At 41.6% G+C, this 26,191-nt stretch overlaps 1 protein-coding gene across 5 annotated transcripts in view; it reads right to left on the bottom strand.

The window, feature by feature from the left end:
* PLXNB2 (plexin B2) overlaps nt 1-26,191 on the bottom strand; it is a 640,303-nt gene that overhangs the window by 244,905 nt on the left and 369,207 nt on the right. For all 5 annotated transcript variants that reach the window (XM_069229655.1, XM_069229656.1, XM_069229658.1 and 2 more), the window contains 3 exons: nt 21,537-21,637; nt 20,128-20,254; nt 8,667-8,820 (listed from right to left, as the gene is read on the bottom strand). In XM_069229655.1, the coding sequence (XP_069085756.1) occupies nt 8,667-8,820; nt 20,128-20,254; nt 21,537-21,637 (382 nt within the window). The remainder of the gene's footprint in view (nt 1-8,666; nt 8,821-20,127; nt 20,255-21,536; nt 21,638-26,191) is intronic.

Genomic DNA, 26,191 nt, shown 5'->3' with positions numbered 1-26,191 from the left:
GGCATATGACCACACAATATGCTTTGCTATTCAGTGAACAAAAAGGTGAATGCACAAATAAAACATTTCATTTATATGGGAACAGGTCAGTCTGACCTGTGATATGTCACAACCGCAGCTAAACTAGGATTATAAGGCAGTTTTATGCTACAAATTGGTGGCAGAAAATATTGTTTGCAATGTAAACATTGCATTTAGTATGTTACTCTATAACCACAACATTAAAAATAAATGTAAGAATATATAGGTTATATTGTATGATAGATTTAGAACCCACTAATTTTACTCCTGGATTGGAGTGAGGAATCACATACATGTGTCACGGTGAAGTCTAATTGTTCCAGCATCGACTTGGAATAGCACTGATAATACAGAGGTACCAACCAGAAGATTATCACAAGTACACAGGTGAATACTAATTTCTGAAAACAAAGGTCACATCAAATTAGACTCATTTCGGTTCGGGCAGATTATCAAACTCATTTAGGAAAACTACAGCTGAAAAAAGTTGAACATGCAAAACCATAGTTGTGGGAACCGCCCAAATCACATTTCAAATAAAGTGACTGGAGGGTGAATTTGGTGGGAGGGGGGGGGGGGGGGGGGGGAGGAGGAACAACCACCCCCAAAAATCTTTTTCTATCCGATAAATGACTTAAGAGCCACTCCAAAGCAAAGTTAAACCCAATCAACAGGATTTGGTAAGTCCACTAACATGGGAATAGCAGAAACCTCAAGGGTCAATACACACAAAGAGCGGTTTCTTCATACAACTCTTTCAAATTACCAACCCCTCCAATTTCATTAACAAGTAGAACTTACATCCAAGCTGCTTTGATCTTAAAACCCAGAACTGCAGGGAGTGTGTGGAATCTGATCGTTAAGGGCAAATGGCCAGCGGGGGCCTTACTGTAGATGTGAGCATCAACTTATACCATGGCTGTGGTTCAGAGCCCAGGCATAAGTGCAAGGCCTCCTAATATAAATAATTTGCAGCTGCTGCAGTGAAAACAAATAGCTCGCTTAAAAGCCACCGTTTCCTAACCAGACCACAAACAAATGCCAGTAAAATGAACCAGTACACTCCAGACACAAGCTAAAGGGCAGCCAACTGCTTTTAAGTCCTATAATGCGTTTGTAAGGCGCTTATGAAATTATACCATTGCAAAGTGCATTATTACAGCTGCATAGGCCAACTGGCCATTACACCATTTACTTAGTTGGGGCTGGCTGTGCCAAGAGTGCTAAAACACCGATTTTACGAAGAAAACGTATTTGGCAGGGTTTCGACTTGAATTAATGGGCTTAACATATGAGACATTTCCCTACAGCAATGACATGTTGCCATTTTGCAGTCCTGGCTCAATTTGTGCTCATAATACTTGAATTCAGTCAAAACAGTTTGTTGCTCAAAGGCTTAAGATGTTAACCAGGATGGTCCAGGCAAAGAACATAATGCAACTAATGACACTGCAGAAGCTGCCCTTCCATCATTCAGAGTCTGAAGCTGTGACACACTCTTTACAAATGGACCAAGTTTCTTCAGATGCACTGAGATTGACTTTTCAATAGGAAGCCAAACCTACTGTTTCAATACATATACAAAGCAGAGGTATTTTTTTTTTTTTTCCATTTGGACTTCAATCATAATGGGTTTTCGTTTTATAATATAGCCTTAGAACACGCCGTAGCGGGCTCTACCGGCTATTAAAGACCCTCTCCCGCATTAATGGCCCGAGCTGAAGGCTATTAGAACATTCGGCCATTAGAGGGCAGTATGTTCTCATAAATAAAACAAAGGCTTCACGGAACCGAAGGGGATTAAAATCCCCTCAGGATCCGTGAGGCTTTGTTCACAGCTGTTGCTGTGAACAAAGATTGGAATGTTGGCGCTCCGGGCGTTTACCGGCCAGTAAAAGCCCAGAGCACTCCATTGTATCAAATGGAGTGCAAACATTCCAATGTTCTAGTATTAAACGCAAACCATGAATTAAGAAAAAAAAACAATGTCTAAAATAAGCATACATTTCGTCCATGTAAAACCTTCAACTGTTGGCCCAGGTAGCGTGGGGGAAACTATTGCAAAACCAGTTTTCCATGGGCATGCTGCCATCAAGTAGCCACACCTCTAGGGTGGGTTACAGAGCTCCACTCACTGAAAAAGGGGTTCTGACATCTCGGGTGGGAGCAGAATATTACATTATGAACCAGTTAGTGGCCACCCTAGACAAGAAGTCGTCCTCAGGTGGGGGGAACCTGGTAGCCCATTAGCTGGTAGCCACCACATCCTCTGAGGGCATGGACTGGGTATAAAAACCCCAACGTTGGCTCCTGGACCTCAACTGACAGGCTGGACTGTACCTGTTAATCCTTTGCTAGCAAAGAGGACTGTACCTGTGATGCCCTGCTTGAGGAAAAGTCATCCCTGTGCCCCAGACAAAAGTGACTCCAAAACCCAGTTGGCTGACTTACTATTACTGGTACAAGGCCACAAAAGCTGAGAAGACTGCCTAGATGAGCTAGTAACCAAGACTGCATGACCACCGAAGTGCAGCCAAGGAGACTGAGCTTCGAAATTCAAAAGTTCCACCGAGTCTGCTGGACCTGGGAGAACCATTGGAGTGCAGTTTGGTAGCTCAAGACAGACACTAGCCCCAGTTAAAGGGAACGACTGGTCTGGTAATTTGTTTTTGGCTGGACCTCAACCAGACTTCGAGGGACATCAACCCCTGTGGCAAAACTTGCACCACTGTGTTCATGGGCCGAGGGGTGGCACCAGGAAGATCCACATCACCGTATTAGCATCTTTAGCATCCTGTATCCCTTGTATCAGGACCACTCCATTGATTTATATGGCAGTTTGCCCATAAAGCATGGATCTGGACTGTACACTGTTTTGGCTGCAAGGGAACTGTCCCGTCAAGCCTTATTGGCCATTGTGACTCACTCTCTGCAGGAGCTGCTTGCCCACAGTGGGCAGGAGTAGTTAGAAAACTTTTGGAAGGTTGTGTCTATGCAACAGCAGTAGCTGTCACTGCTTATCTGTGAACTCAATTAAAATCAGTGATTTATCATTTGCTTAGTAATTTATATCTCTGGAACTCTCAAGTGGATTTTATGTGTTATTGTGTCTAAAAATTCACAAAAAAGAGCTATTTTGAAGTGGTGCTGGATTTTACTTGTGCCATGTTTCTTTATTATTCAGCTGTCTTGGTTCTTCTAAATGTTTTGCACTTGTTCCTTTGACAAAGCCTGATTGCTCAATGCCACAGCTATCCAGGGTTGAGCTAATGTTTTGCAAACGAGCCAGAATGGACCCAAGACGAGGTTGTGAGTTTATTACATTGTGAGGTTGCACAATCACACCATGTAATAAACTGCTTTCCACAAAATGTATTTGATGGACAATGATATTGCCCATGCTATATCCGATTTGATAAATACAATGAGTGCAGCACACACACCACTAGCATGGCTGTCCTTGGTCCGCAATGTGTAAAGCATGATCTATTTTCTATTAACACCCAAACATTGTAGGAGACACAGTAGCCATCTAAAGCCACTGAATATTCGCCTTAAGTTTTATAATATGCAGACATATAATGCTGAATAAGAAGTGTAACAAGCAGGGAACTTGGCCATCTCGTAGCCATCTCCTGCAAAAGCCTTGGCGTTCATTAGCGTATAATAATTACCATTGTGTGCATTGGAAGCAATATTTGCCAACCATTACTAAAGGACCGTGTATCAGTGATTCTAGAAAAGGAAGGCTGTCCTTCCGGGCTCTTTTCCCCTTCTCCCCAAGTTTGTGACAACGAGTCTGGAGAAGAAAGATGTAGACTACCGTTCAGAAACAAAACTGGTTCGAAGGCAGCTTAATTTTCAATATATTTACCCATTAACCATTTTAAGATAAAATGAGGGCTATAGGTTCAAACATTTCGCCACATCAATAAATGTTATCCCTTCAAATCCATGGACCGGTGAACCCAAGTCTTCATCAGCCAATTTTCCTAAAAATTATTTTCTGCAGGGAATATTTATGTATTAGATTTTATCTTCATTAATTGCTTCACAGATCGATGTAGTGCCTTCCTGGCAAACGCAGATTTTGATCAGCATCCAACATAACTTCAGTGTTACTGAGCTAATGCTGTACAGTAGATCCTGGCATTGTTCAAATTCTTAATCCATTTTACTAATCTTACGAATACGATAAACGTATACTTGTGGCTTATCACCTACAAAATGGAGCACAGAAAAAAAAACTTTATTTTAAAGTACTGTACAAATGTGCCACAATGGCAAAACACATGCCGTCACTTGTTTTTATGCACTGTGGTAAACGCAGACATATATTTACTAATAAACCTTCTCAGTTATCTTTAGAAGCCAAAAGGCACTACAACTGTGATTCCAGCACAACTCACACTATTTGTGGAAACTGAATTATTGGCTGTAGTGTGCATGTTCTATCTAGATTGTTTTAGAAGTTTCACACCACGTACCTGCAGGCTAGATAGTGAGAAAATAGAAGATACTCGAATACGCTAATAATCAATTGATTTTTAAGTAACTAATTGGCCTCAAAACAGAGAGCTGGCTACATAAGTAAGAATAAGGGAGGATACGCAGAAAAGGCTCGAGAAACACAGCATGATCACTGACATAGTATGGCATGCAATATAGAAAGTCTGAAAATAAAATAATCACACTATGACCTATCTTTACTTGCCACACAACAATCACCAAAAATACACAATGATACATAAATCAAGATTCGCCTCAGCTTTGAATGTGGGTTTAATTTCTTTAAGGCACACAAAATGCAGAGGTAATGCAGAGTGCTCACCTGCAAGCTAAGCAACATACTACATGTGAAGCAGGGTGGTCAGTCCAAACAAATTGTTTGTAGTTCTTGAGAAGAGAACATTGAAGGAGTTGTCCTGAGTGAGTAAAAATGTTCTTTAGGTACTAGAAACGTTGATAAAGAATGTGTTTATAGTCTATGCCAAACCTCAATAAGTAATGGCCAATCCAATGGTCTTGCCTATGTCAGATCTACTGACTTTGATGGAGTGGAGTGTTGTGGCACTGTGTGGAGTGGAGTGGCACTGTGTGGCGTGGCACGGTATAAAATGGACTGGCATTGTGAGGTGTGGAGTAACATTAGCTTATTAAACTTTGGGTATATGATTTAAGAGATGGATTTTTTTTCACATTTATTGGGTAAAAATGTATTTAATGAAAACCACGAAAAAGAATATATTTATGCAGTGAGGCAAAATCACGTTTAAGAGGCTTTGTTACTATTGGCATATATGCTTCCCTGTGTACGGTCATCGCAACATGTAATTTGTAAAGCAGAAAACCATGTTTTTCTCATGTCAATTTTGCAGCATGGTGAAATTAAATGTATCCCACCCCTTGCACTGCAGGAAAAAGTAATGATTTTTGGGTCTATTACACTTGCTTAAATGACATGTGACATTAGCCCACCTTTATTTTACAGGCAAGGTATAACGTAGTATAAGGTAATGTGTGCATATACAAAAGACTGCCATTCATTACATGGCACCCTAAAAAAAGAAACTAGGACAAGGGTAGGCTTTAAGACCATTACAAGGGTGTTACATTTGAAGATTAATAAGTACTTGGACAACTCTAAGGGGAGAGTCAGCCATATGAGAAAGAAATGATAAAATCATCACACGCAATTAAACTAAAAGATGGGACTAGCGAATGTGCCTCTTACTAGAAGGTGCAACAGACAAATAGGAGAGGGCAAGTTAAAAAGCTGCACTGTACAACCCACGCTAAGAGCTAAAAATCTTGTACATACAGGTAAATCCCAGTGCACAGTAGACTTGTGCAATGGTATCCGACACCATGAACAAACAATGAGGCAAGCACTAGCAAAGCCAAAAGCCTTGGCTTTGACAAGGACACAATATTATCATTTTCTGCAAACAGATGCAACATGCAAAAAATGCCAAACGTAAAAATATAAAAATATGAAAAATATCATTTTCATACGGCAGGGCACTTGGCATCAGGAAAAGTGAAACAATGGATGAAATGGGCGTACCCATTGCTCCATGCTGTCTGATGCGGTGGGCTAGAGCTAAAGGTGAATGCCAAATGAATAGACCAGTGAAAGAGGGCGGCTTACTGAAAGCTCCTGAATGTAGGTAAGCATGCACGTGTTATTATGATTTATTTGGCTAAACGTGGCTAGTGAAAAAAACAAAAACAAAGTTGTTTAAGCAAGAACTTAAAAAAATTGGAACTTTAGGAAACTCGCTTTGTTGTAGAACACCTTTCGGTATGGTTTATCTGAAGAAATGCAAAGAGCAAATTTACTTCAGTAGAAGGAGTTTATAATATACGAGAACAGGCTTGATCATTTGCAACCAAAACAGTACAAGTCAACAAGCTACCAATAAACTTTAATTCATGAGCTTCTGAAACTTAGATATATCTTGGAGGATACCTCTTGTGCCCGATGCAAATCTAGAAAGTTGATTTTCCATTAACTGTGAAGAACAAAGTCCAGATTGACTTTGAACTACTCCTGCCAGAGGAGGAATCCCCATTCACATTACAAATCAGAGTCTAACTAGTGCAGACTGATTATTAGAAAAGACAGCTCTGACATTGAACCCAAGGAGAATTTAAATCCGAAGACTCTGCAATGCCGAATTGTGAGGACTGCTCTCCCAAACAATTCAGACGTTTATATGTAAGCATTTATACCTTTGTTAATGTGTTGCTATTCCTTTAACACATTTCAAACAGTTGATGACTATTTGTTAAATTAAAGGTATCATTTATCAACCATGGATTGATCCAACAGGTGAAGCAAGCCTGGCGGGACGCAGTAGCACAGTAACTGCAGAGACTCAGACTGTTTTTGAACATGAGAGTAAAATAGGCAGCCACTGTGTTATTTTATGATACAGATAATGTCTCATTTAAAAAAATGTTATAGGACGTGGACAACAAAAGTTTTTCAGTAAAGCCTAGCCGTTTTACAAAACTAATCATATTGCACTAGAAATATTTTGTAATTTTGGGCAAGTCACAATCTCCCCAGTCTGTTTGGCAGATGAAAAAATTGTGGGTTCTCAGAAACAGACTAACTCCCAATGTTAGCTATAAATAAGAATTAATTAAAAAAAAAAAAAATATATATGAATCAAGGTGAGACAGGAACTGGGTTAATCTCAGACACAGATAAATATTCGGGCATCATTTCAGCCTGCCTTTTTGTTGTCTACTATTCTGCTTTAGACAGACACGTAAGTTAATGCTCACATATGTGGCTGTGTGCACCAGTTGGTTTCACTGCCAGGAGCACTGGATGCGAAAGATGTAGAGACTCCCTCAGAAAAATCCTGGGCCCAGTCTATTGTTTTTTGTTTTGACAAATTAATCACTAGATGCAGGGCTGTTCCAGGGATGAGGGGTCTTTATGCGGGGCAGCTGCAGTGGTTTGTCCTGAATCCCACATTTCCAAGGGTTCTGCAATGCCCGCGCTGCAAAGGTGTTTAACTTTTAAACCTGGAACACAATGTGGCAGTTAGAGAGCACAACAACGTGCGACTCCTCAATAGAAACAATATTTATTTAATCATGCACTGTTTTTCCTCTGGGCCCTGGTGTCTGTGCAACAGCAGTGTCAAACAAAGGACCCCAACAAAGCTTGGCCTTCAGTGCACTCTTTTGGCCCTGAAAACTCAGTGGTCATCTAAACCATCATACCATGTCCCTTGTGTTCTCTGCCTTTTCTGCCACTGAACTGACAGCAACACTCCGCTCCAGGTCCATAGACAGGGGAATTTGGAGGGGAAAAGAAGAGTGGGCTAGAGAGATGGGAAGGGCAGGCGGGTGACCAAGAGAAATCATGTATGCCAGTAGCAGTGCAAGTTGTGTTCTGCCTACTGTGTGAAAGTTTACAGTGCTAGTACTATGTAATACTATACTAGTACTAGGTATGTTGAGTATATCTGATGGATGTGTGGCACCCAATAGGTTGATCGTTCAGGAAACTCCACAGGCGTACATGCCGTAACGGGAGATGTTAATACCACAAACAGTCTTTCTACATTTTATTAGTCTGAGCAATGCTTGCTACTGGCTGGAGTGAAGTACATGAAAAACATTTTGCAATGGTTCAGCATACGTCTCTGATGAACAGAATGTTCTTCCGCCAGTGAGGCGGAAGCACCTCTGATATCATTAAAATGGTGAGGACGGTGCTCAGATGAAGTAGTGGGTCCGTCACCAGTTGGGACGTACTCCCACAGGAGTTAAGAGTTGGGAAGAGAAATTAAGACAGGTTAATGTCTGTAAGGACAAAGGGTTTGAGGCCAGGTGCTGTATCTTTTTCAGAGTACCTGAAGAAGACTGATCAAGGAGCAGATGGGATAGCTCTTTTTGAGTACTATCGATGGCAGTTTTAAAATGCACCACTTGCCATGGAAGGCTCCTTGGAGGAGACCCCAGATGTTTTGGACTCTGTTCCACAAGGGTGTCTGAAAGGATTTGAAAGGTGTTTGATAAAGGACGCATTAAAGAAAGCCAATAGCCTGCTTCAATCATACAGCCTACACAGTCCTGCAGTCATAGACTAATGTATTATAGGAGTAGCTGTTTATTTTTACCTTCACCATTTTTTGTGGGTTCGAGGGTCACAGGAGAACTACAAGAGATTCTTCCATCTTCTTCAAGCTGCGCAGATTCAATTGTGTCCCCAAATTCACACATGAGCTTGTCTTCATTGGTTAAAGCAATTGTAGGACTTACGGTCATTGTTACCTGCAATAAGAATCCATGAGTTAAAAGAATGTGTTTACTGGATCGTTCTGTATTCAAACAACAGTGGCTAAGAAACACCAAGAAATAACATCTTAACAGTTGTCATTCTAATGCACAGTACAGAATTAGTATATGTAGGCTGTATACCATTAAGAAGTTGTGTCCCTAATTCCCAGCGGAACCTGTTGATGTGTTTCGCGGAGCAGGCCCGTTTCTCCATAATCTGCAAATGTTGCGCCAGCAGGTGAATGCCGCTCTGGAATGCCGGTGCCAGATCTCCTAAACCAGAGCAGAAAGCTAAAAGGAATAGGCTCAGCTTCTTCTGGGTACAATACACAGCTGTCATGTTGTCCGTATTTATGAAAAATGTATGGCTCCAAACGAGTTTGAAGAAGACTGAGGGCAAGACTGATGTCTAGCAGTTCCAGGTAGTTTATATGGTATCCTCGGTACAGGGGAGAAGGCGATTGGTCCAGGTAGCTTGTACAATCATATCCTGGACGTGAGCACCTCATCACACGAGACAAATCACAGTGACAGCCATTTGTGGAAGGGGGTCTAGAAAATGCCTGTCATGCAACATACTGTTGCTGTTCCACTATAGCAGAGTGCAACATTAGACCTTCCTAGTGCCCTTCTGCTGGTGCCCATTGTCTCAAGAGTCACACCCACAGAGGCTACATGCAGTATGGTGTGTGGTGCTAAATCTATGCACAAGGCCATTATCCCCACAACGAGAGGACTGTGTTCAGGAAAAAGAGGCAACAGATGTTAGAACTGCATCACCCTCTGGCACAGAAGGTGTGGCCATCCAGAATGCGTGCATAGAGGGCGAAAGATGGAGGAGCCTTCGGCCCTCAGTAATTTTGAGGGGATAAGTCGAGTGGATTGAAATGAAGGAAAAAGATGTATGGTTTCAAGGCAGTCGTACAATTATCAGTGGTGTAAATTATTTCTGAAAGTAACAAGGTGCTGTACTTACTTTTGTCTTTTAAGGTGGGGAGTGCGGCTTTTTGCTGCTTTACCAGAGTGGACCGGTCTGGAAGCCACTTGACAATGTGTGAAGAAGTTATGCAATAACTACAGATTTTGGAGCTGTGGCTATGGCGAATACAGCATATAGGTCTGTAGTTTGATTACTACTAAGGTTGTATTTGGCTTTTTTGAAGATGGTGAAGGAGTGACTTTTTATGGGTATTTGCTAGAGGAAAGAGACTGATGAAGTTTGCGATCATAGGAGCAAGAGCTGGGAGGCTCATGTTCAATACACTGGCTTTACAGATGTCAGAAGGGCACTTATTTTGGAGGATACCAACAACTTGCTGAGAACATATTCTAGTAGTGTAGTGGCAGTCATCATGAGATCACTCAACTAAGTTCATGTGAATCCAATTATCCTTACAGCACATTTAGTTGCCATTTATGTTCCATAATCTAATTTATATTTTTCATCATTCAAATAATGCACTTCTTACAGTCCAGCATCCTGGCAAATGAGTCTTCTAACTCTGCTGCATGCGCAGAGAGACTGGAATGTGTATTGTGCACATTCTTAGTCAACAACATTCCATGTTGACACCCGACAGACTTCATGTCGACTAAAATGATCCAATTAATCTTTCTAATGCCCAAACCAGAAAACCACACATATACATTTCGATAACAAAAGAATGAAATAACATTTTTGCCAGTGGGAGGAAACAAAAACTTAGTAGGCATTTCAAAAGAAAATAACATCAAAAAAGTTTACTGCCTTAACAAATGAGTAACATAGGCTCCCAACTACAGTTTGGGAACATACATTTGGCTGATCTATTCATTAAATACCAACTGGCCCTCATACCATGAAATAATGTATATTACACTTCAGAAGTCTAGGCAAAAGATTTTTTTTAGTGGGGGTCAAATTATGGGTTCGTTTGGTTTTCCAAGGCAGTGTCCTGAGAAGCCAGGGCTGGGAGTTGAAGATCACACCGCTGTCAGACATAAAACAGTTGTAATTTGTATCAGGTTACACATCTGGATTCATGGTCCATGGATCAACGCAGGAAAGGAAATTTCATTGAGAATAGAGATAATCCTGAGAAGTAGAATACTGTGGGTAAAAAGGATGCTGGGAATGGTGCACTAACATTCAAAAGCCTAACCATTTCATTCAGCTGCCAACAATATCCACCGCAAAATACCTTTGAGTGGTCAAGCGCTACTAGTATACCCCTTGACCTCCTTTCCAGCTGCACCTGCAATGATTATTCGTTTATATGATCATACAATGTGGCTGCTCCATGGGGTACATGCACCTTTGAGAGACAGCAAAGATCATGGAACTTGGGGTGGTTCCCTCAGTAGAAAGTAATAGTGGGACTAGGCAAAGGGTACATCTTTGGGAGTGGTCCAAGTCTGAAGTAAAGGTGTGGCTTGACAGATAGCACCTCTCTACGGATTAATGGAGCAGCTGAGCATCCACAAAAGTAGTGTTAGTACTGCTATCTACATAATGGTGCACGGATGCTTGGCATAGGAGAGAGAAAGAGCATCTCTAGTAGAAAGACTCTGATGAGGCCAAAACTGGAATTTTGATTCAAAGGGTGATCTTGGACAAAAACCAGCACAACTTGTTAAGAATGTTGTTTCTTGCAAAACTCTTATCTGTCTTCCCTTCACAATAGTAAGACATAAAATGATTATTGCATGCATTTTTATTTAATGATATGTAAAGACATTGAGGGAAGAGAACGATGGAAACAGATCTGGTATCGTATCAACTATTTCCAAACCAGACTTCCCATTCTCAGAAGGGCAGATCTGTTAGTATAAAATGCACACAAATCAACCAATTCATACTTTTACAAAGTTTTCACATTTGGTTAACGTTTGTTGGGCATACAGATCAAGACATGGTGGGACAATTGTTATCTGTTGGAAAAGATTGTCACAGAAGCCCCAGTACTTTTACTGGTCTGTCTGGTTCCATTATAAGTGTATAATATGAACAATAAAGATTGCAGCATATGCAATTACAACACTGGAATGCTCCAATGAAGGCGATGGAGTGCCCCACGGTTAAAAAAAGACTGGTCTAGGGCTTCTGCGCCAACATTCCAATATTTGTCTTTGCATTTATTATTTTTAATTTAGGGCATTCCAGCCTCAGAAAATGGAACCTTCCAATAGCCTCATAAGTCTCCTGTCTCTGGCTATACCAGCTGTTAAAGGCCCTGTCCGTCGTTATATGCTCAACAGGCTAAAGTGCTTTGTTGTTCACAGTTAAACTGTATAAAAATGTTTTTATTTTTTATTTTTTAAAAAGGCATGCTAAAATTGAAAATCAAAACAAAATGATAATTTTCGCATTTATTTCTAAAGAAAATTTGTTGGGGTGAGTCAAAAAAGGAGCCAATTTGTGCCCTAAATTATCAGGGAGAGGTAAAAAGGGCCGAAAATGAAATATACAGTACAGGAGGTACAAGAGGCTGCAGGGACATACTACAAGGCAACGCTAGAAGAGGGTAGTGTAGTAGAGAATAGGTGGTGAAGGAGATCAGTATTATACAAGGGTCGGAGCATGTAGAAAATGGGGAAGCGTAATGGCATGTCAAGGGGATATAAGCGTGCATATTACGAGAGAAAGAAACAAGAGTGTAATTCACACCTTACAACTATGCTGTAGGAGAAGGAAAAGTAGGGACGGTGTAAAAACGTGTTTGTGGGGGCTTAAGACAATGGTCTGGTTCCAATGTTGGGGAATGACAATACCAAATTGGTAAGAGTATTACTTGGGGGAGAGTATGATTGAAAAGACGCAATTTTTCCCCAATATAATTTAAGACAAATGTTGACAAGATTAATCATTAAAATACTTCACCTAGACTGGAGTTGCTAATGATAGTTAATGTATACATCTTAACTAGTCTTCCATAAAGGATTTAATCCCTGTTCTACAGGGCTGTGCCAAGAAGAAAAATAAAGAAAACATGTTAGTTTTAACTACTCTCAACAAAAGGAAAAACTAGAAATGGTTTCAAATTGTAAACCTTTATATTTGACTTTGTAAAAAATTTCAAAAAACTGATCAATAGCTTCACATATTCACCAGAATTCATACCAGGCATTTCAGCAGAAGAGGCTTTGGTTAACTTATCATATTTTAATAGATCACGTATCAATAGATCTACCTTTTTATTTTGTAGAAGTAGCAATGGCAATACTGTGAATGTTGGATTTTTAATATGTGCATCCTTTAATACTAACAAAGAATGCTAGCATTTTACATCTACTAGGAAATGTCACTAACGAGACATTTAATCTACTCTTAAACATAATTAGTATTCATGCCTAGCTGTCATAATAATTAGTTCCATTTCCTCTAACTTTGATTTTAGGAAAATATGTATCCTTGAATGAACGGGTTCTTTTGAATTACAGAAGACTAATTCATCTCTCTTTAATCTGGTGGCATGATATAAAAGAAAAAAATAACTTCCTCTCCACTTGCAAGCAGAAATTTAGCTTATGAAGCACAATGTCTACATATGTCTAACCTGTATCGGGAGTTCAGAGGTGTTGGCAATCAGAATTGATTGAATATTAGGGAGGAAGGACCTGTATTCAAAGTAAAGAATGCCAAAATGTGAATGGAGGTCATGGGACCTCTTAAACTACCACAGTACTGGTCTCTATGGTGAGAATCCGCCCTGTTCCAAGCCTTTTCAGTAACTTGAAACAGGAGAATACTTCAGCCTTTATCTTCTTTAAGAATTGCAATTATTTTTCAAAAACGACCTGCAACATTAGATCAACAGCGACACCTAGAGCACTTCTTCCTAGGTCACAAAGTACTCCTAGAAATACAGAACTAAATGGTTACTTACCAGGACGAGTCGTGTTGCAGCTTGAAGAGCTTCTGGATTCTCATGCTGTGCATTATTTTGCCCTCTAGTAGTGGTTGGACCCAGAATGCAGTGGTACTTTTGTGTGTTTTTGTTATGTAGTCTACTTCAACCATATGGTTCCTGGCCACACCTTTATGATGCCAAACGCTGCTCCTCAAACCCCCTGTGTGTGGGTGCCATCTTCGAATTCTTTATTTCTGCCACTAGGTCTGGGTGCATGGACAGAAGCCCAGGATCAATAGAGGTAGAAAGAAGTTTTTTTCTTGATGGAGAACGTGCCGGACAAAAACACCAAAATGGTACGATACATGAAATGGTGAATGCAATGGATCTACTTCAATTCAGGGGAGGTTTCAGAGGAACCCTTTCAAGACGAAGAGCAGCTAACACAGGGGAGCACAGACAGCAGCTGGACACCCACTCACCACCAGTGCGCAAACAATGCAGGGGACTGCACCCAATGGCAGCACCCAAGCATGGAATGTCAGCCCTTTTGAGGGAGAGCAAAGGGAAGAGCATCAGCCCCTGGGGGCGGGCCTCTCAAGTATGTGCCTGTATACCCCAATGACTGATTTAAGAAGAAGAAAGTCTAGTAGAATTCCAGATCCAACCACTTGATGGCGGAATCATGCACAGCACGTGAACCTAGAAATGAATCACGCTGCAAAAAAGAATTATGGGAGGGTCATTTCACCAATTAACCAACAGCAGCTATCAGTGGCATTCACTGGTTGCCTCATCAGTACTGTTTTTCCCCCAGTGACCATAACAGAAGAAGGCAGACAACAGCTATTGTTGAAGTGAAATGTTAAGGGCATGCACACAAGCAGATGTTGGAGGTTAAACATAAGTATTTGTTAGAAGCTTATTCAAAGTCTCTTGGCAAATGTTAAATTGAGCACAGTGTTTGCAACAGACTTAACATTCATAGAGGGATGACAAATTAGCACATACTTGGAGTTTGTCCTGCGAAACTACCTCCAGAGTTGTGAAACATGTGATGGCCCGGCATACCTCTTTGATCCCAAGGTACTGGCTGAGGATGGAGCCTGGAGATCAGATGGGAGAGGGCTATGAGATGTACAGCAACCAGACGTATCTTGGAGACGTTCCGACGCCTGCCCCTTTTGGTGCATCCCAGCTTGCAACAACCAAGGGACATATGAGATCCAGTGTGGTTTACTAAGATGAAGACGGTCATGCTCTTGGACCACTGCATTGAAAGTGTGTGCCTCAGTTGGGCTGTTTGAGAGGGGAACTGCTGAGGCCTTAATAAACAGAAAATGGGCCCCACAGTGTGATACCTGAGTTCCGACAGTTTAATGGGACCAGATGGCATGCATCTAGAGGCAGAGGTGAGGTGCAGCGTGGGTTTGGTGGAGAGGAGGACTGAAGCCCAGGCGAGCTGGTGCACATGCCATTGAAGATTTGCTGGCCTTCGAGAAAACCATACATTTAGTAAGTCTCTTCCACACAGAACTTCAATACAGCACTAGGGCGGGGGCCCTGGGAAAAATCTGAAACATATCTCCTAAAAAAAAAAAAAGACAGGGCAGTAAGCCGCTACACCAAGAAGATTAGATGGCTGACAGTTGAGGAGACGAAGGATGGGACATGGGGTGAAACACTGAACGTATCAACTTCAGGGACTTGTAACCGACTACCAATGACATTAAAGAAAAATTACTCGTTGAGGCCACTCCAGTCTTGATTTAACAACGGTTATATAAAACTAAAGGGACTATTTAGGAAAATGTAATATGAATTGGCTAGATGGAGACTTCTGGTGGAACAGTTAGAGGATTGCAAGGAGCAGAGGCAATTTAAAGAGTTTAGTGTCCCAGCCATAATCTGGATTCAGCCTCAAGGTAAATGACTGGAAGGTCAGTTCAGTATAGCCAACACCTGCCTCCTGGCGATACCAAAGCACCTTTTAGGAGAGGCAGCCTTTACTACCATGACCTAGGCATGTTTTTTTTTTGTTTTTATTCAGAGTTGACAATACCTCAAGAGTTATGGTGTGAAAGGCATACAGCCTCCCTACAAAGGGTACAGATGGCAACAAAGACTTCAGAGGTACCATTACTGTGCAACTAGGAACTACATAAGAGCGTATCTTGAGTCATGCCATCACTAAACAACCACCATTGAAGAACAGCCTATTTTTAGATTTCTAGTTCATAGAAGGTCTACTCACATAACAGATGTCAAAATCTGCAAGTCACTAAAACAGAACTGCTGCAACTGGGTATGGAGGTGTCCCTATGGGATCCTACGACGACTCGGAGGGTATATGTGAATTTTTCACCCACTTTGAGACAGTGGAAAACGTTTTGGAATGAAAAGGAACATGTGTAAATGATATATGTGCTAAGAGCTATGAAAGTTTGTAGGACTGCTGTGTATTTGCAAAAAGATGTACCTGCAGAATTTGTTGGAACTTTTGAGCTGCATTTGTGGAGAAATTGCCCTTTTTCCTTGGTTTTTAGAAACTGAGACAGTAAACTCTTTGTTTTTCTTTCCACCCGAATTCCTCACCTTTCTGTCTCATTACTGGGGCATATAGTGGGTTGGAATATTCCTAAACCAGGATGTTAAACTGATGGTAGATATCTCAATACTCTGTCGTCTGTTTATATGCCTGTGTTTGTCTCGTGTGTTTGTTAAACCTCAATAAGAATTATTGAAATGATCAGTCTGTACCTCTTGCTATGTTGTCTATCAATCATTGAGGAGGACAAAGTGTCCCTTTAGTGCAAAGAATATACCTGCTGGGACACGAAGATGAAAGCAGCCAACAGAACAAAGGATTTACCAGCTCAATTGGGGAATGTTGAGATTTGTTCACATTCCTTCGAAGTGCTCCGTTTCACTGACACTAGAAAACAGCAACAGTGCACACCATTCAAATGTAAACTGATGATGCACATAAAATGCTTCATTATCCCTTTGAAGGATGGAGCACTATTCAAATATATGCACCTAATTAGATTTTTACACACTAGCGCATTTACTTCAGGCATAATAAACCAACTTATATTCCTGGGTGCTGTAGGTGGGCAGGTCCTGCAAGAATGGTCGTCTGTCGTGTGTGTGTTAAAACTCCTGGGAGGGGAGTGATTAATACGGGAGGAGAGCCATGACCAGCCTGATTACTTTATATAGCGCGGAAAGAATATCGGACTGAAATGTCCTGACCTAGTAGGCAGCCTGGTGGAGATCCACAAGCAGGATACAGACATTCTCCGCAGATGTCCAAATGGTTAACTGTCAGCCTCAATTGGAACTTACAAGAAGGTCAGAAAAATGTTCCAGTGAATATTCTTTGCATCTCAATGCATGTGATCAAATCACAATTACAATGGAGGCTGCAGAAGGGGTACTGCACACACAGCATAGGCCAAAAGTCCTGCCCTGTGGGTACCGAAAGGGCTTTGTTGGGAAAGCATGTACTTCCAAAAATCATGCTTAATACCTTTGTACAATGTACTCGAAGGCCATGCCATGTGGATGTGGCAGGGAGGGCTAACAGGCACATTGTATGTCCAAGGCACATGACTGGTAGACAGTATCCCTAAGGCATGGCCACAAGTCTGGCCCTGCTGCTACAGTCGATAAGGGTAATGCACTCGGCCAGAGACTTTGGCTTATGTGCAGTAGATGCAAAGCATGACTGGAATCCATGCTCTCTTTCTAATCACATGTTTATCTGTAAAGCAAAGGTTCACACTGGAGTTTTTGGCATTATTTAAGGTTTATTGTTACCCTCCTCAAAGGTACTTGTTTTAAGCGAGCTTGGGAAGATGACTGGCTGAGTGTACCCATCAGGATAGAAATCCTTGAACACAGGGTTCACACATGGATTCCCAGCACGGGATACATTCATCCATTTAGCCATGGTTTGCTTCCTGCATGACATAGACAGAGGCCAAGCTCTGTGTGCTGCATGCAGCCCAGTGGCTTGGGACATGTTCTTTGGGTACAGTGGGTAGAAGTCAAAGTCTATCATTACAAATCCTAAGATCATCACTGAAAAAACGAGGCTGTGATGGTTTGCTATTTACACAACACACATTAACAAAAACAGTCTTGCATATTCCATGGGAAGTTTAGTTGATAGGACATGAAGGCTAGCACGCACAAAGTGCAAACTACTGAACTTCCCTAGCTGAATTACAACTGCAATAAACATGTTAGTCTGTTACACACCCGTACAACAGATCCAAATCACTGCAGTTTGGCAAGTAATTCCATCCCCCTTTGATTCAGTCATCCTGTCCAGAGAAAATAGAATACCTTAGCCAAACTATTTCTTGTGCTTATGTTCAGAGCTCCAATGCCATATAGTTGGCAAAGTGATGATACCCGCGCCCCTACTATCACAACAGTACCATAGCCATTGAGCAGGTTTTTAAATATTTTCCAATAAATCTGCACAGCTCAACATTCACAGCTATCTCAAAACAAATCAGGCATAGAAACAGAACCATCATTTTTGGTCATGCTGCACAAAAGGCAGAACAAAGGGAAGACATCACCATTGGTAAATGGTAAATTCCTAGAGCTCATTCACTTACACACTAACAAGACAGTGTATTAATGATTTACTCTAAAGTGTTGAAAGGTGGTGTCTGCTCTTTCAAACTTGGGAACTAATATAACACCCAGATCTCTGGAGAAAGTGTTTATTTCACTCAAATATCCTACTCACTAATGTACGTATGTATTGTGTGTAACATGTTGGTAGAATTAGAGTGTTCACTGTGGCATGATGAAACTCTGGCATCTATATCATGCACAGTAATAGTGTGTGGCTCCTTCGTCAATGCCAGATAATGTTAGGGGTCTTTTGATACGTGCAGAGACACGGATTGCAGCTGTGTAACGGTGAAATGAGGGTTGTGTCCGGATGCTGTGAAGCATCAGGGGGTTGGGTGTGTACTTTTGTGGAGATTGAGCAGAAGCCTGGGATTTGATTAGTGCTGGAGGAGATTGTATGCAGTTTGGTTGCGTGATGGGCACACTTCGGACGACTACTGAAAAAGAACGAATGACAAAGTGGTTTACTAAACAGGGAAAACATGAGCCCCCAAACAGAGAAGGAGACTTTGGAGATAAATAAATAGATTCCTTAAAAATAAATTAGAATTCATGTGTAAACAAACTCCAGCAGGCACTGCTTCTGCGGTTAAGGCCGTAGTCCGCAAAAAGCATTTGCAATGCAACGGGTCTCGCGTTTCTCAGAGTTAGAGCTATTAGCGTTGTAAACTCCCAACTGGACTTTTCTTGAAGAAAAAAAAAAAAGCGCGATTGCGCTGCTACAGGTCACTCGTAGTGAAACCTATCGGCAAAAGTGCAATTATCTACGTAACCGGCAAAGTGCAATTAACTATGTAACAGGGTCGATGTCATGGGAAGCCCTCGACTTCTGCCAAGCGAGATCATGCTGCGAAAAAAGATAAAAAGTAGTCTACAAACCGGACGGAAAACAGCGAGCCTTGCATGTTTTTAGTACTTGGTCGCTGCGTTCAAGAAGGGCTAACCACTGCAAAAGGTATGACGTATGCGTGCCTTCCACTAATCAAAAGAAGCGGATTCTAACAGGCAAGCCAACTTGCCATTGAAAGACACTGGCGTGGCGTTGACGGGGCTCCAAGCCCTTTTCTAACTACTAAAGCGTCTCACAAGAGAAACGCATGCGACGCAGGCTCCACCCTAAAAATAGGTTACCAACACATCTTATTTACTGAAAATAGTTTACATTAAACACTGATATGTTTGCCAAGTTACTGCATTCAGAAAATGTGTTTTCAAATAACTTACTGGCAAGGAAAAAGATCTTAATTTGACAATTTGATGATTTGCACACAAGATTATCATTTTTATTTGCCTGGAGGCAATTTGAAGCTTTAATGAAATTGCCTTGTCTGCCTTCATTATGCAAAGGAACTATACTGCTACGATTAAAAGTTTGGCCTAATGAGTTATTTTCAACCGCTGACTTCTAAGCATATTTTCCTGCAATGTAGGGTAATACGAATGAATAATTTACCCATTAACATTTAATCTTCTGGCAATATTAGATGGCGTCATTCATGTAAAAATGGTTTGGTGCAAACCACTATATGCCGACAGGCCCACACTACTTCGTGGTGATTCATTGTCTCTTTAGCAAAGATGCAATTCCTAATAATGAGAAAACTAAGTCCTTTCACCCTGCATATCAAATACCACGTGGATTTATCAATATCTGGTGGCTCCAAGGACAACAATACCTATATGCACAGTGGACACACAATGTTGCTAAATATTACTTTGCGTAATAGAATGCATCGAAACACTCCCACTTCCCTAGCAGAGTTTCAAGTGCCTATATAACGAACTTTACAAGCTAGAAGAACACATTAATTCATACCCGTTCACGTTTTTTGCGGCTCATGCTTTCTGGGCTGTAAAGTGTGATGTCCATACACGTGTTTCCAGGACTCCATAGCCAGTGGTTATTCTCATCGGCTCTGGCACACTGATTCTTCCTTGTGCACCTAAGAAGAACAATAGTTATTTAAAGTGCACATCTCAACTTTAGTACAGTAAGAGGGGGGGAAAGCTAGGGCTAAACAACATCGGCCTCTGCTTATGCCCAGAGATCTGCACTAAAGAAATGGCTGTGTCAAACAAGAGTAACGCAAAGAGCGCACATGTACATGCTCACACACGGATGTGATGGACCATTAACTTCCCATTTAAAAAAAAAAAGAAGTTTGTAGTTTTACCTAAAGACACACCATCCATGGTCTTTAGAGAACACTAGCAATAGATTTGGGGTTAAAATTGCCTTAAAGTTAGCTGACGCAAACCCATTTTTGTCTAACAATGTTCAAGGTGCCAATATTATACATAGCTCGGTGTACTCTACCCTTGCTCATCTGAATCAGGAGAGCTCTTGTATCTGGATGAACTAAAGAAAGGACATAGAAGAGAGACATGAAGCCTAAGTTGGCCACAACTTTAGACAAAAGTAAGAGCACTCAGGTGAGGTACCAAAGGCTGGGACTGGGGGCCTAGGGAAGGAGAAGTGCTCCTTTATTTGTAGTACAGTCTCCTTTAACCATCAGTTAAAACATGACTGTCATGGCCACACGATCTTACTTCAGAAATTCTGGTAGTTTCTTTGTTTTATGCTGCTGTGGCACACACCACTGAATCAACACAATCACTAAAGTGTGAAAGGTAGGTGTTTCAGCAGAATGAAGACTGATCACGGGCTCCTCAGGGCTAGACGGTTTGGCTTATTTTTGTGATGAGGTCATTAATTATCAGCAACAACCATTTTTTTTTATAGCTGCTAATACTGTACAGTGTAGACAGCAAGCACTGGCAAAGTCAAAAGATTTTATAACATTTCAAAGGAGGCCTAACAGCTTTTATCAATGTTTGTTTTTAATTTTCACTGAAAGTTATGTATTATAAAATTACTTTCCAAACACTTGCCATTCATTTATGTCCTTCTCCATTATAGGAACAGACCCTGCTCTTCATTGTTCCCATCTGCTGTAGTTTGCTGGGGCTGCACACAAGAACATTAATAATATCCTTTCTTCACCATTTCTGGTGTAGTGATAACTGAACTACCACCAACTGATTAAACTTCCCTAAAGTGCATCATCCTGGATTCACAAACCCATAATACACAAGCTTTACAATGATGAAGTCAGAATTGCAACACTCCAACATTTAATTCAATGACATATTTCACTTTAGAAAAACAATCGGTCAAGTACCAGATCAAAAAAATTTATCAAACAGGAAGCAGTGATTACTTACTTTCCTTCTACTACACACCAGCCGCAGTAAGGATCCTTCGATTCAATGCACTGCTTGCAGTCTGAGAAATGACCACAGTCTTGGACGGGGATTCGATATACCTAAATTAGAAAACACGAACAGTGTGTTACAAACATGAAGCGCCCCATCAATTTTTTTTTTTTTTAAAACATCTGGTCCGCCTCCTGAGTCAAGCACATTAGATTTCTTTAATAGAGCATAATAAGCTTCTGTTTACCACTCATCTAGAAAAATAAAAATATTAGAGAAAAAAAAAACTTAAGGAAACCCAGTGAGAGCTTCATGTTTTCGTTATGATGCTCACTCACTTTCATCATCAGATAAAGCATGGCAGCTCATGTATGTTTTCTACGAGCACTCTCCCAACTGGAGACAAATTAACTCAGAGATTTTACATAAGCAAAAATAATTATTTAGGGGTTTGATTTATTTACCTTAGGTTTCATGTATCGATCCCACCTAACCTCGGGTTGTCACACATGCTGTCAACTTGTGTTAGGCTAAGTTATGGGCAGAGGATAATCAGCTTTCATTTAATTTGTTTAGCATAAAGCATTTGTAACTTTCCAATGAGTCATCTACATACACACTCAGGCCTTTACAGATTGTCACCTCTAGATATGATGAAAAAAGACTAAGGACGGGGCTAGTGAAAGTGGGGTAGTGTGCATAGAAAATAGGGTTGAATTTTCGACCGTAAGAGAGCTCCTGGAAATTTTAGAGAGGGATTAAACATTGGCATTGTTTTGCTACATATTTGAAATGAATATAAATCTTTGCAGGGAGTTTGTTTTGAAGTCAAAGTTCTAAAATTGTGAACTTTACAAGATCCTATCTGAATGAAAAAATCTGAGTTCAGCATACATTCTTTCCTGATATACCCAACGTCTTAGTGGAATGGGTGGATGTGTAGGAAATGTCCATAACAGTAAAAGGTTAGAATGTTTTCAAAGCTAGGAATTAACTAAAGTATTTTGCCAGAGTGTTTTCAAGTCAACAGTCGAAAGAACACTTTTGCCAAATGGGTGTTTTATCCATGGGGCTTAGTGACTCACCTGCCACCTCTCAATATGGACAGTGCACTTGGTCAAGCTATACTGGACAGTTGCCTCCAAGAAAACTAGGATGTGGTTTAGTCCTTTTGAAAAGCAAGAAGGAGTTTCTGGCAATGAGGCACTTCTTCAGGAAGAACGTGTGAACATTAATCCTCACTGACCAAGGAGGCAGAACCTGTGTTATTTCTAAAGATAACAGAATAAAGAGGTAGGAGGATAGCAACCATTCAACAGTTTTGCTGAGGTTTCATCCATGTGTGGCATCTATCTCTAGGACCAAGGAAGCTGGACGCCGTTGTCAAGCTGGACAACAAAGGAGCTGCCTTGTGTAGTTACTCCATCAGCCAACTTGTATCTTCAAGTTTTTATTATATTTCTTATAACAGCCCCCACACCATATAACCTCCCCCTTCAACCACTTCAACTGTCTCCCTGTTGCATTCTAACCCCTACATTCCAAATAAGAATTATACAGTTAAAGACACACTTACACTATATATACATCCTTACATAGTGATTATCACTACACATCTTCCCCCTTGAATGTATTAATTTAACCTGTATTTTACTACATATACTTATTCACACTATCTACATTTTGTAATGTATAAAATCTCTCAGCTTCATTGGCGTTCTTATCCGCCTACCATATCTTCCCCTTCTACTACCAACATTCTCTTCATTTTGACCACTCACCACCCTTGGTTCACCAAGCTCCACCTCTCTTCCACTGTTCCATTCTTCACAGACATCCTCCAGCCAATCATAATTTCTCTTCCTCTCTACATCACCTTCCAACTTACATTTACACAACCGGCTCAAATGCCAGACCTTCCCATCACTCAAACGTGCTGAGTTGCAAAACAATTCACAAACTTTCAATGGTTCGCTGAACCTGCTTTCACCTTTACGTACTTTCCCTTCTTTTTTCACTTTGACCCATGCACCCACTTCAACTGGCACCATTTTCACATTCTGTTTTCTATCATAACCTATTTTATACGCTTCCTTGACCTCCAACAATTATTTTATTTTTTTAAACATTTTCTGGAGACTATTCTGAGACTCTACTCTCCCGAATCCATGCACTCTCCTTACTAATGGGTTTTGTATCTCATTATCACAAAATGTACTACAGCTGGGAGTTACTCTATACGCCCAAATCATCCGGTTTAATTCCTTTTCCCAATTCATTCCAATATTAACAGCCAATTGAATCATTCCTTTTGCCACATTGTCACTTTGAGCTTTATCTGTAACCTTCACCTCTGGCCACTTAGAAAAATGATCCATTGCCACTATATTTCTTTCCACACACATCATTCTCAATTTGTCCCATAATGTCAACACCCACTGAACAACTACTGTCTAAACAACAATTTTGCCTGAATAACAATTGCCTGAACAACTCATTTTAAGCTAAGTTTTTCTCTTTTTTTTTTTTTTTTTTTTTTACGGTTTATTGGTTGTTTAGAATTGATATATCTATACAACCAATAAACCATTAAAAGAAAAAGAAAAACAAATTCTAAACAACCAATAAGCCATTAAAATAAAAAGAAAAACTTACCTTAAAATTAGTTATTCAGGCAAAATCGTTGTTTAGTACTTCGTTGTAGAGACTTTAGTTGTTTAGCAGTAGTGGTTTAGGCAAGTAGATGTTTACGACCTAGTCGTTCCATCACATATTCTGTGCAAAACTGGACTTGAGTGTGGACTCACACACTACCCTTCAGAAGTAGAGGCCTTTGGGGGGACAGGGCCAGGATTTGACGCCTGGACCTTCACCACCTCATCCAGTGGATATGGGTGCAGACGTAGCTCCTAGCTGTCAATCACTGGGCTGGTCATGCCTAAGCTGCTTTGCTGCTCCACTCGAAGTCGCTTCCTTCAGGCTGCAAATCCACAGGAGGGGTGGATTGCTGGCAACGTCGGTCCCTATGCTGGGGGGGAGGTGCTTTGGAGTCTGAACATCATGTGGCAGTCGGTTTCCGTGCTGGCAACAAACTACTTGGTAGCTACAAGGGTAGTCCACAAGCTTTCTGGCAGCTGGAGGTCGTTTGGTGGGGAGTAGAGGCTTGAAGCTTGGCACGGGCCTCACTTTCACTCCTTAGATGCTGAACACAGAGTTTCTTTGGTCTCAGGCACTCAGAGCCCGTCGGGTTGCAGTTCTTTGACTTCAGCACTTCTTTACTCCTGCAATTTACAGAAGACTGGTGCCACCATTCAGGGGAGTCCTCCTTGGGGTTTTAGTGTCCACGGGGTCCCACTGGTCGGGATCAACAAGTTTTCACCTCTAGCACATGTTGGGCACTCTGTTCCAGTACTGGGCTCCGTAGGTCACTCTGTCCTCCTCTTCGTGCTGGGGCTGGAGTCTAGGCCCTGTTGTTGGTGCAGACGGGTCTGTGCTTCTGTCTTCTTGTTCAGGTAAGATCTAAGGTCTGGTACCAGGGGAGCCCCTTAAACCTTGCTTCCTGGGGACGTTTAATGGTGTGAGGGCCAGTGGGCTACTCTCCCAGCAGCTAATTTGCCCCTGCAGTGATGACTTCCTGTGGGGAGTACACCACTTTGTACACAGAACCCACTATTTTAGGGGTCTGCAAAGTTGGCAGAACCGTTCCTTGTCCATGCAGACCTCATAGCCCACCCTCAAAGGTACGGCTAGTTTGAGGGAGGTGCAAGCCTCCTGCATAGCTATTTTCCTGTATGGCCGGCCAGCAGGATGGGAAGGTCTTTGTCCTCCGCTAAGGGGACTGTTATCGGCACATCAAAGGCGGGGGATCCTTTGAGGATCACAGCCCTGATGCTAATCTCAACGGCCAGCCTGGTAGGGAGGAGGTGACACCTCCTTCCTGCCCAGACCCTTTGTTTTACATCCTACCTAGGTATTAACGCCACCACCAGGAGGTCAGACTCTTGTCTGTGGTGGCAGCGACTCAGGAGAGCCTGCCAAAACAGTACAGGACTTGGGTACTTGGTGGGCATCCTCTAAGGGTGACACCTGGGCATCTGCTTTTTAATCCTAAACATGGGCTTCATGTTCAGTGTTAAAAAGCACAGTGTTTGATACCAAACACGAAGGGATTTGGCTGGGCCATTACTGAGCTGTGGTCAGATGCCTGCCCATGTTATCCAAAGAGATTCTGGTTACTTGGGCCAGCATCGCATTTTAAATGCCAGTACAGGGGCATATGTGCAGGAGCACTCTACTACAGTGCACCCTGCCCCCTGGGCTAGAGGGGGCCTGCCTTAGGGGGTGACTGACCTGTCCATGGGCAGTAACAGGGACTCTGCCTGCACCTGGTGTGGTAGAGTCTCACTCGAGCAATAGGTTGCTCATGCAGGCTGACATGACAGCTCTGCAGTCTCTTTTTACTTGGAGTACTCAGGGTGGCACGATCTGTGCAGCAGCCCTGGTACCCCCTTTACCACCCTTGCCGTGGGTACCATTAACTGGGGACTTACAGGGGTGGTAAGGTGCTTGCCAATTGGCCAATGCAATTGGACATATACTCTAAGCAAAAGAGCACTGGTACTGGGGCCTGGTTAGCAGGCCTCAGAACAGAAACGGGTAAAAAA

This window comes from Pleurodeles waltl, chromosome 4_1 (genome assembly GCF_031143425.1).
Source record: "Pleurodeles waltl isolate 20211129_DDA chromosome 4_1, aPleWal1.hap1.20221129, whole genome shotgun sequence".
Lineage (NCBI taxonomy): Eukaryota > Metazoa > Chordata > Amphibia > Caudata > Salamandridae > Pleurodeles > Pleurodeles waltl.
Note: the sequence above shows the minus strand (reverse complement) of the source record. Positions and strands in the feature narration are given on the sequence as shown.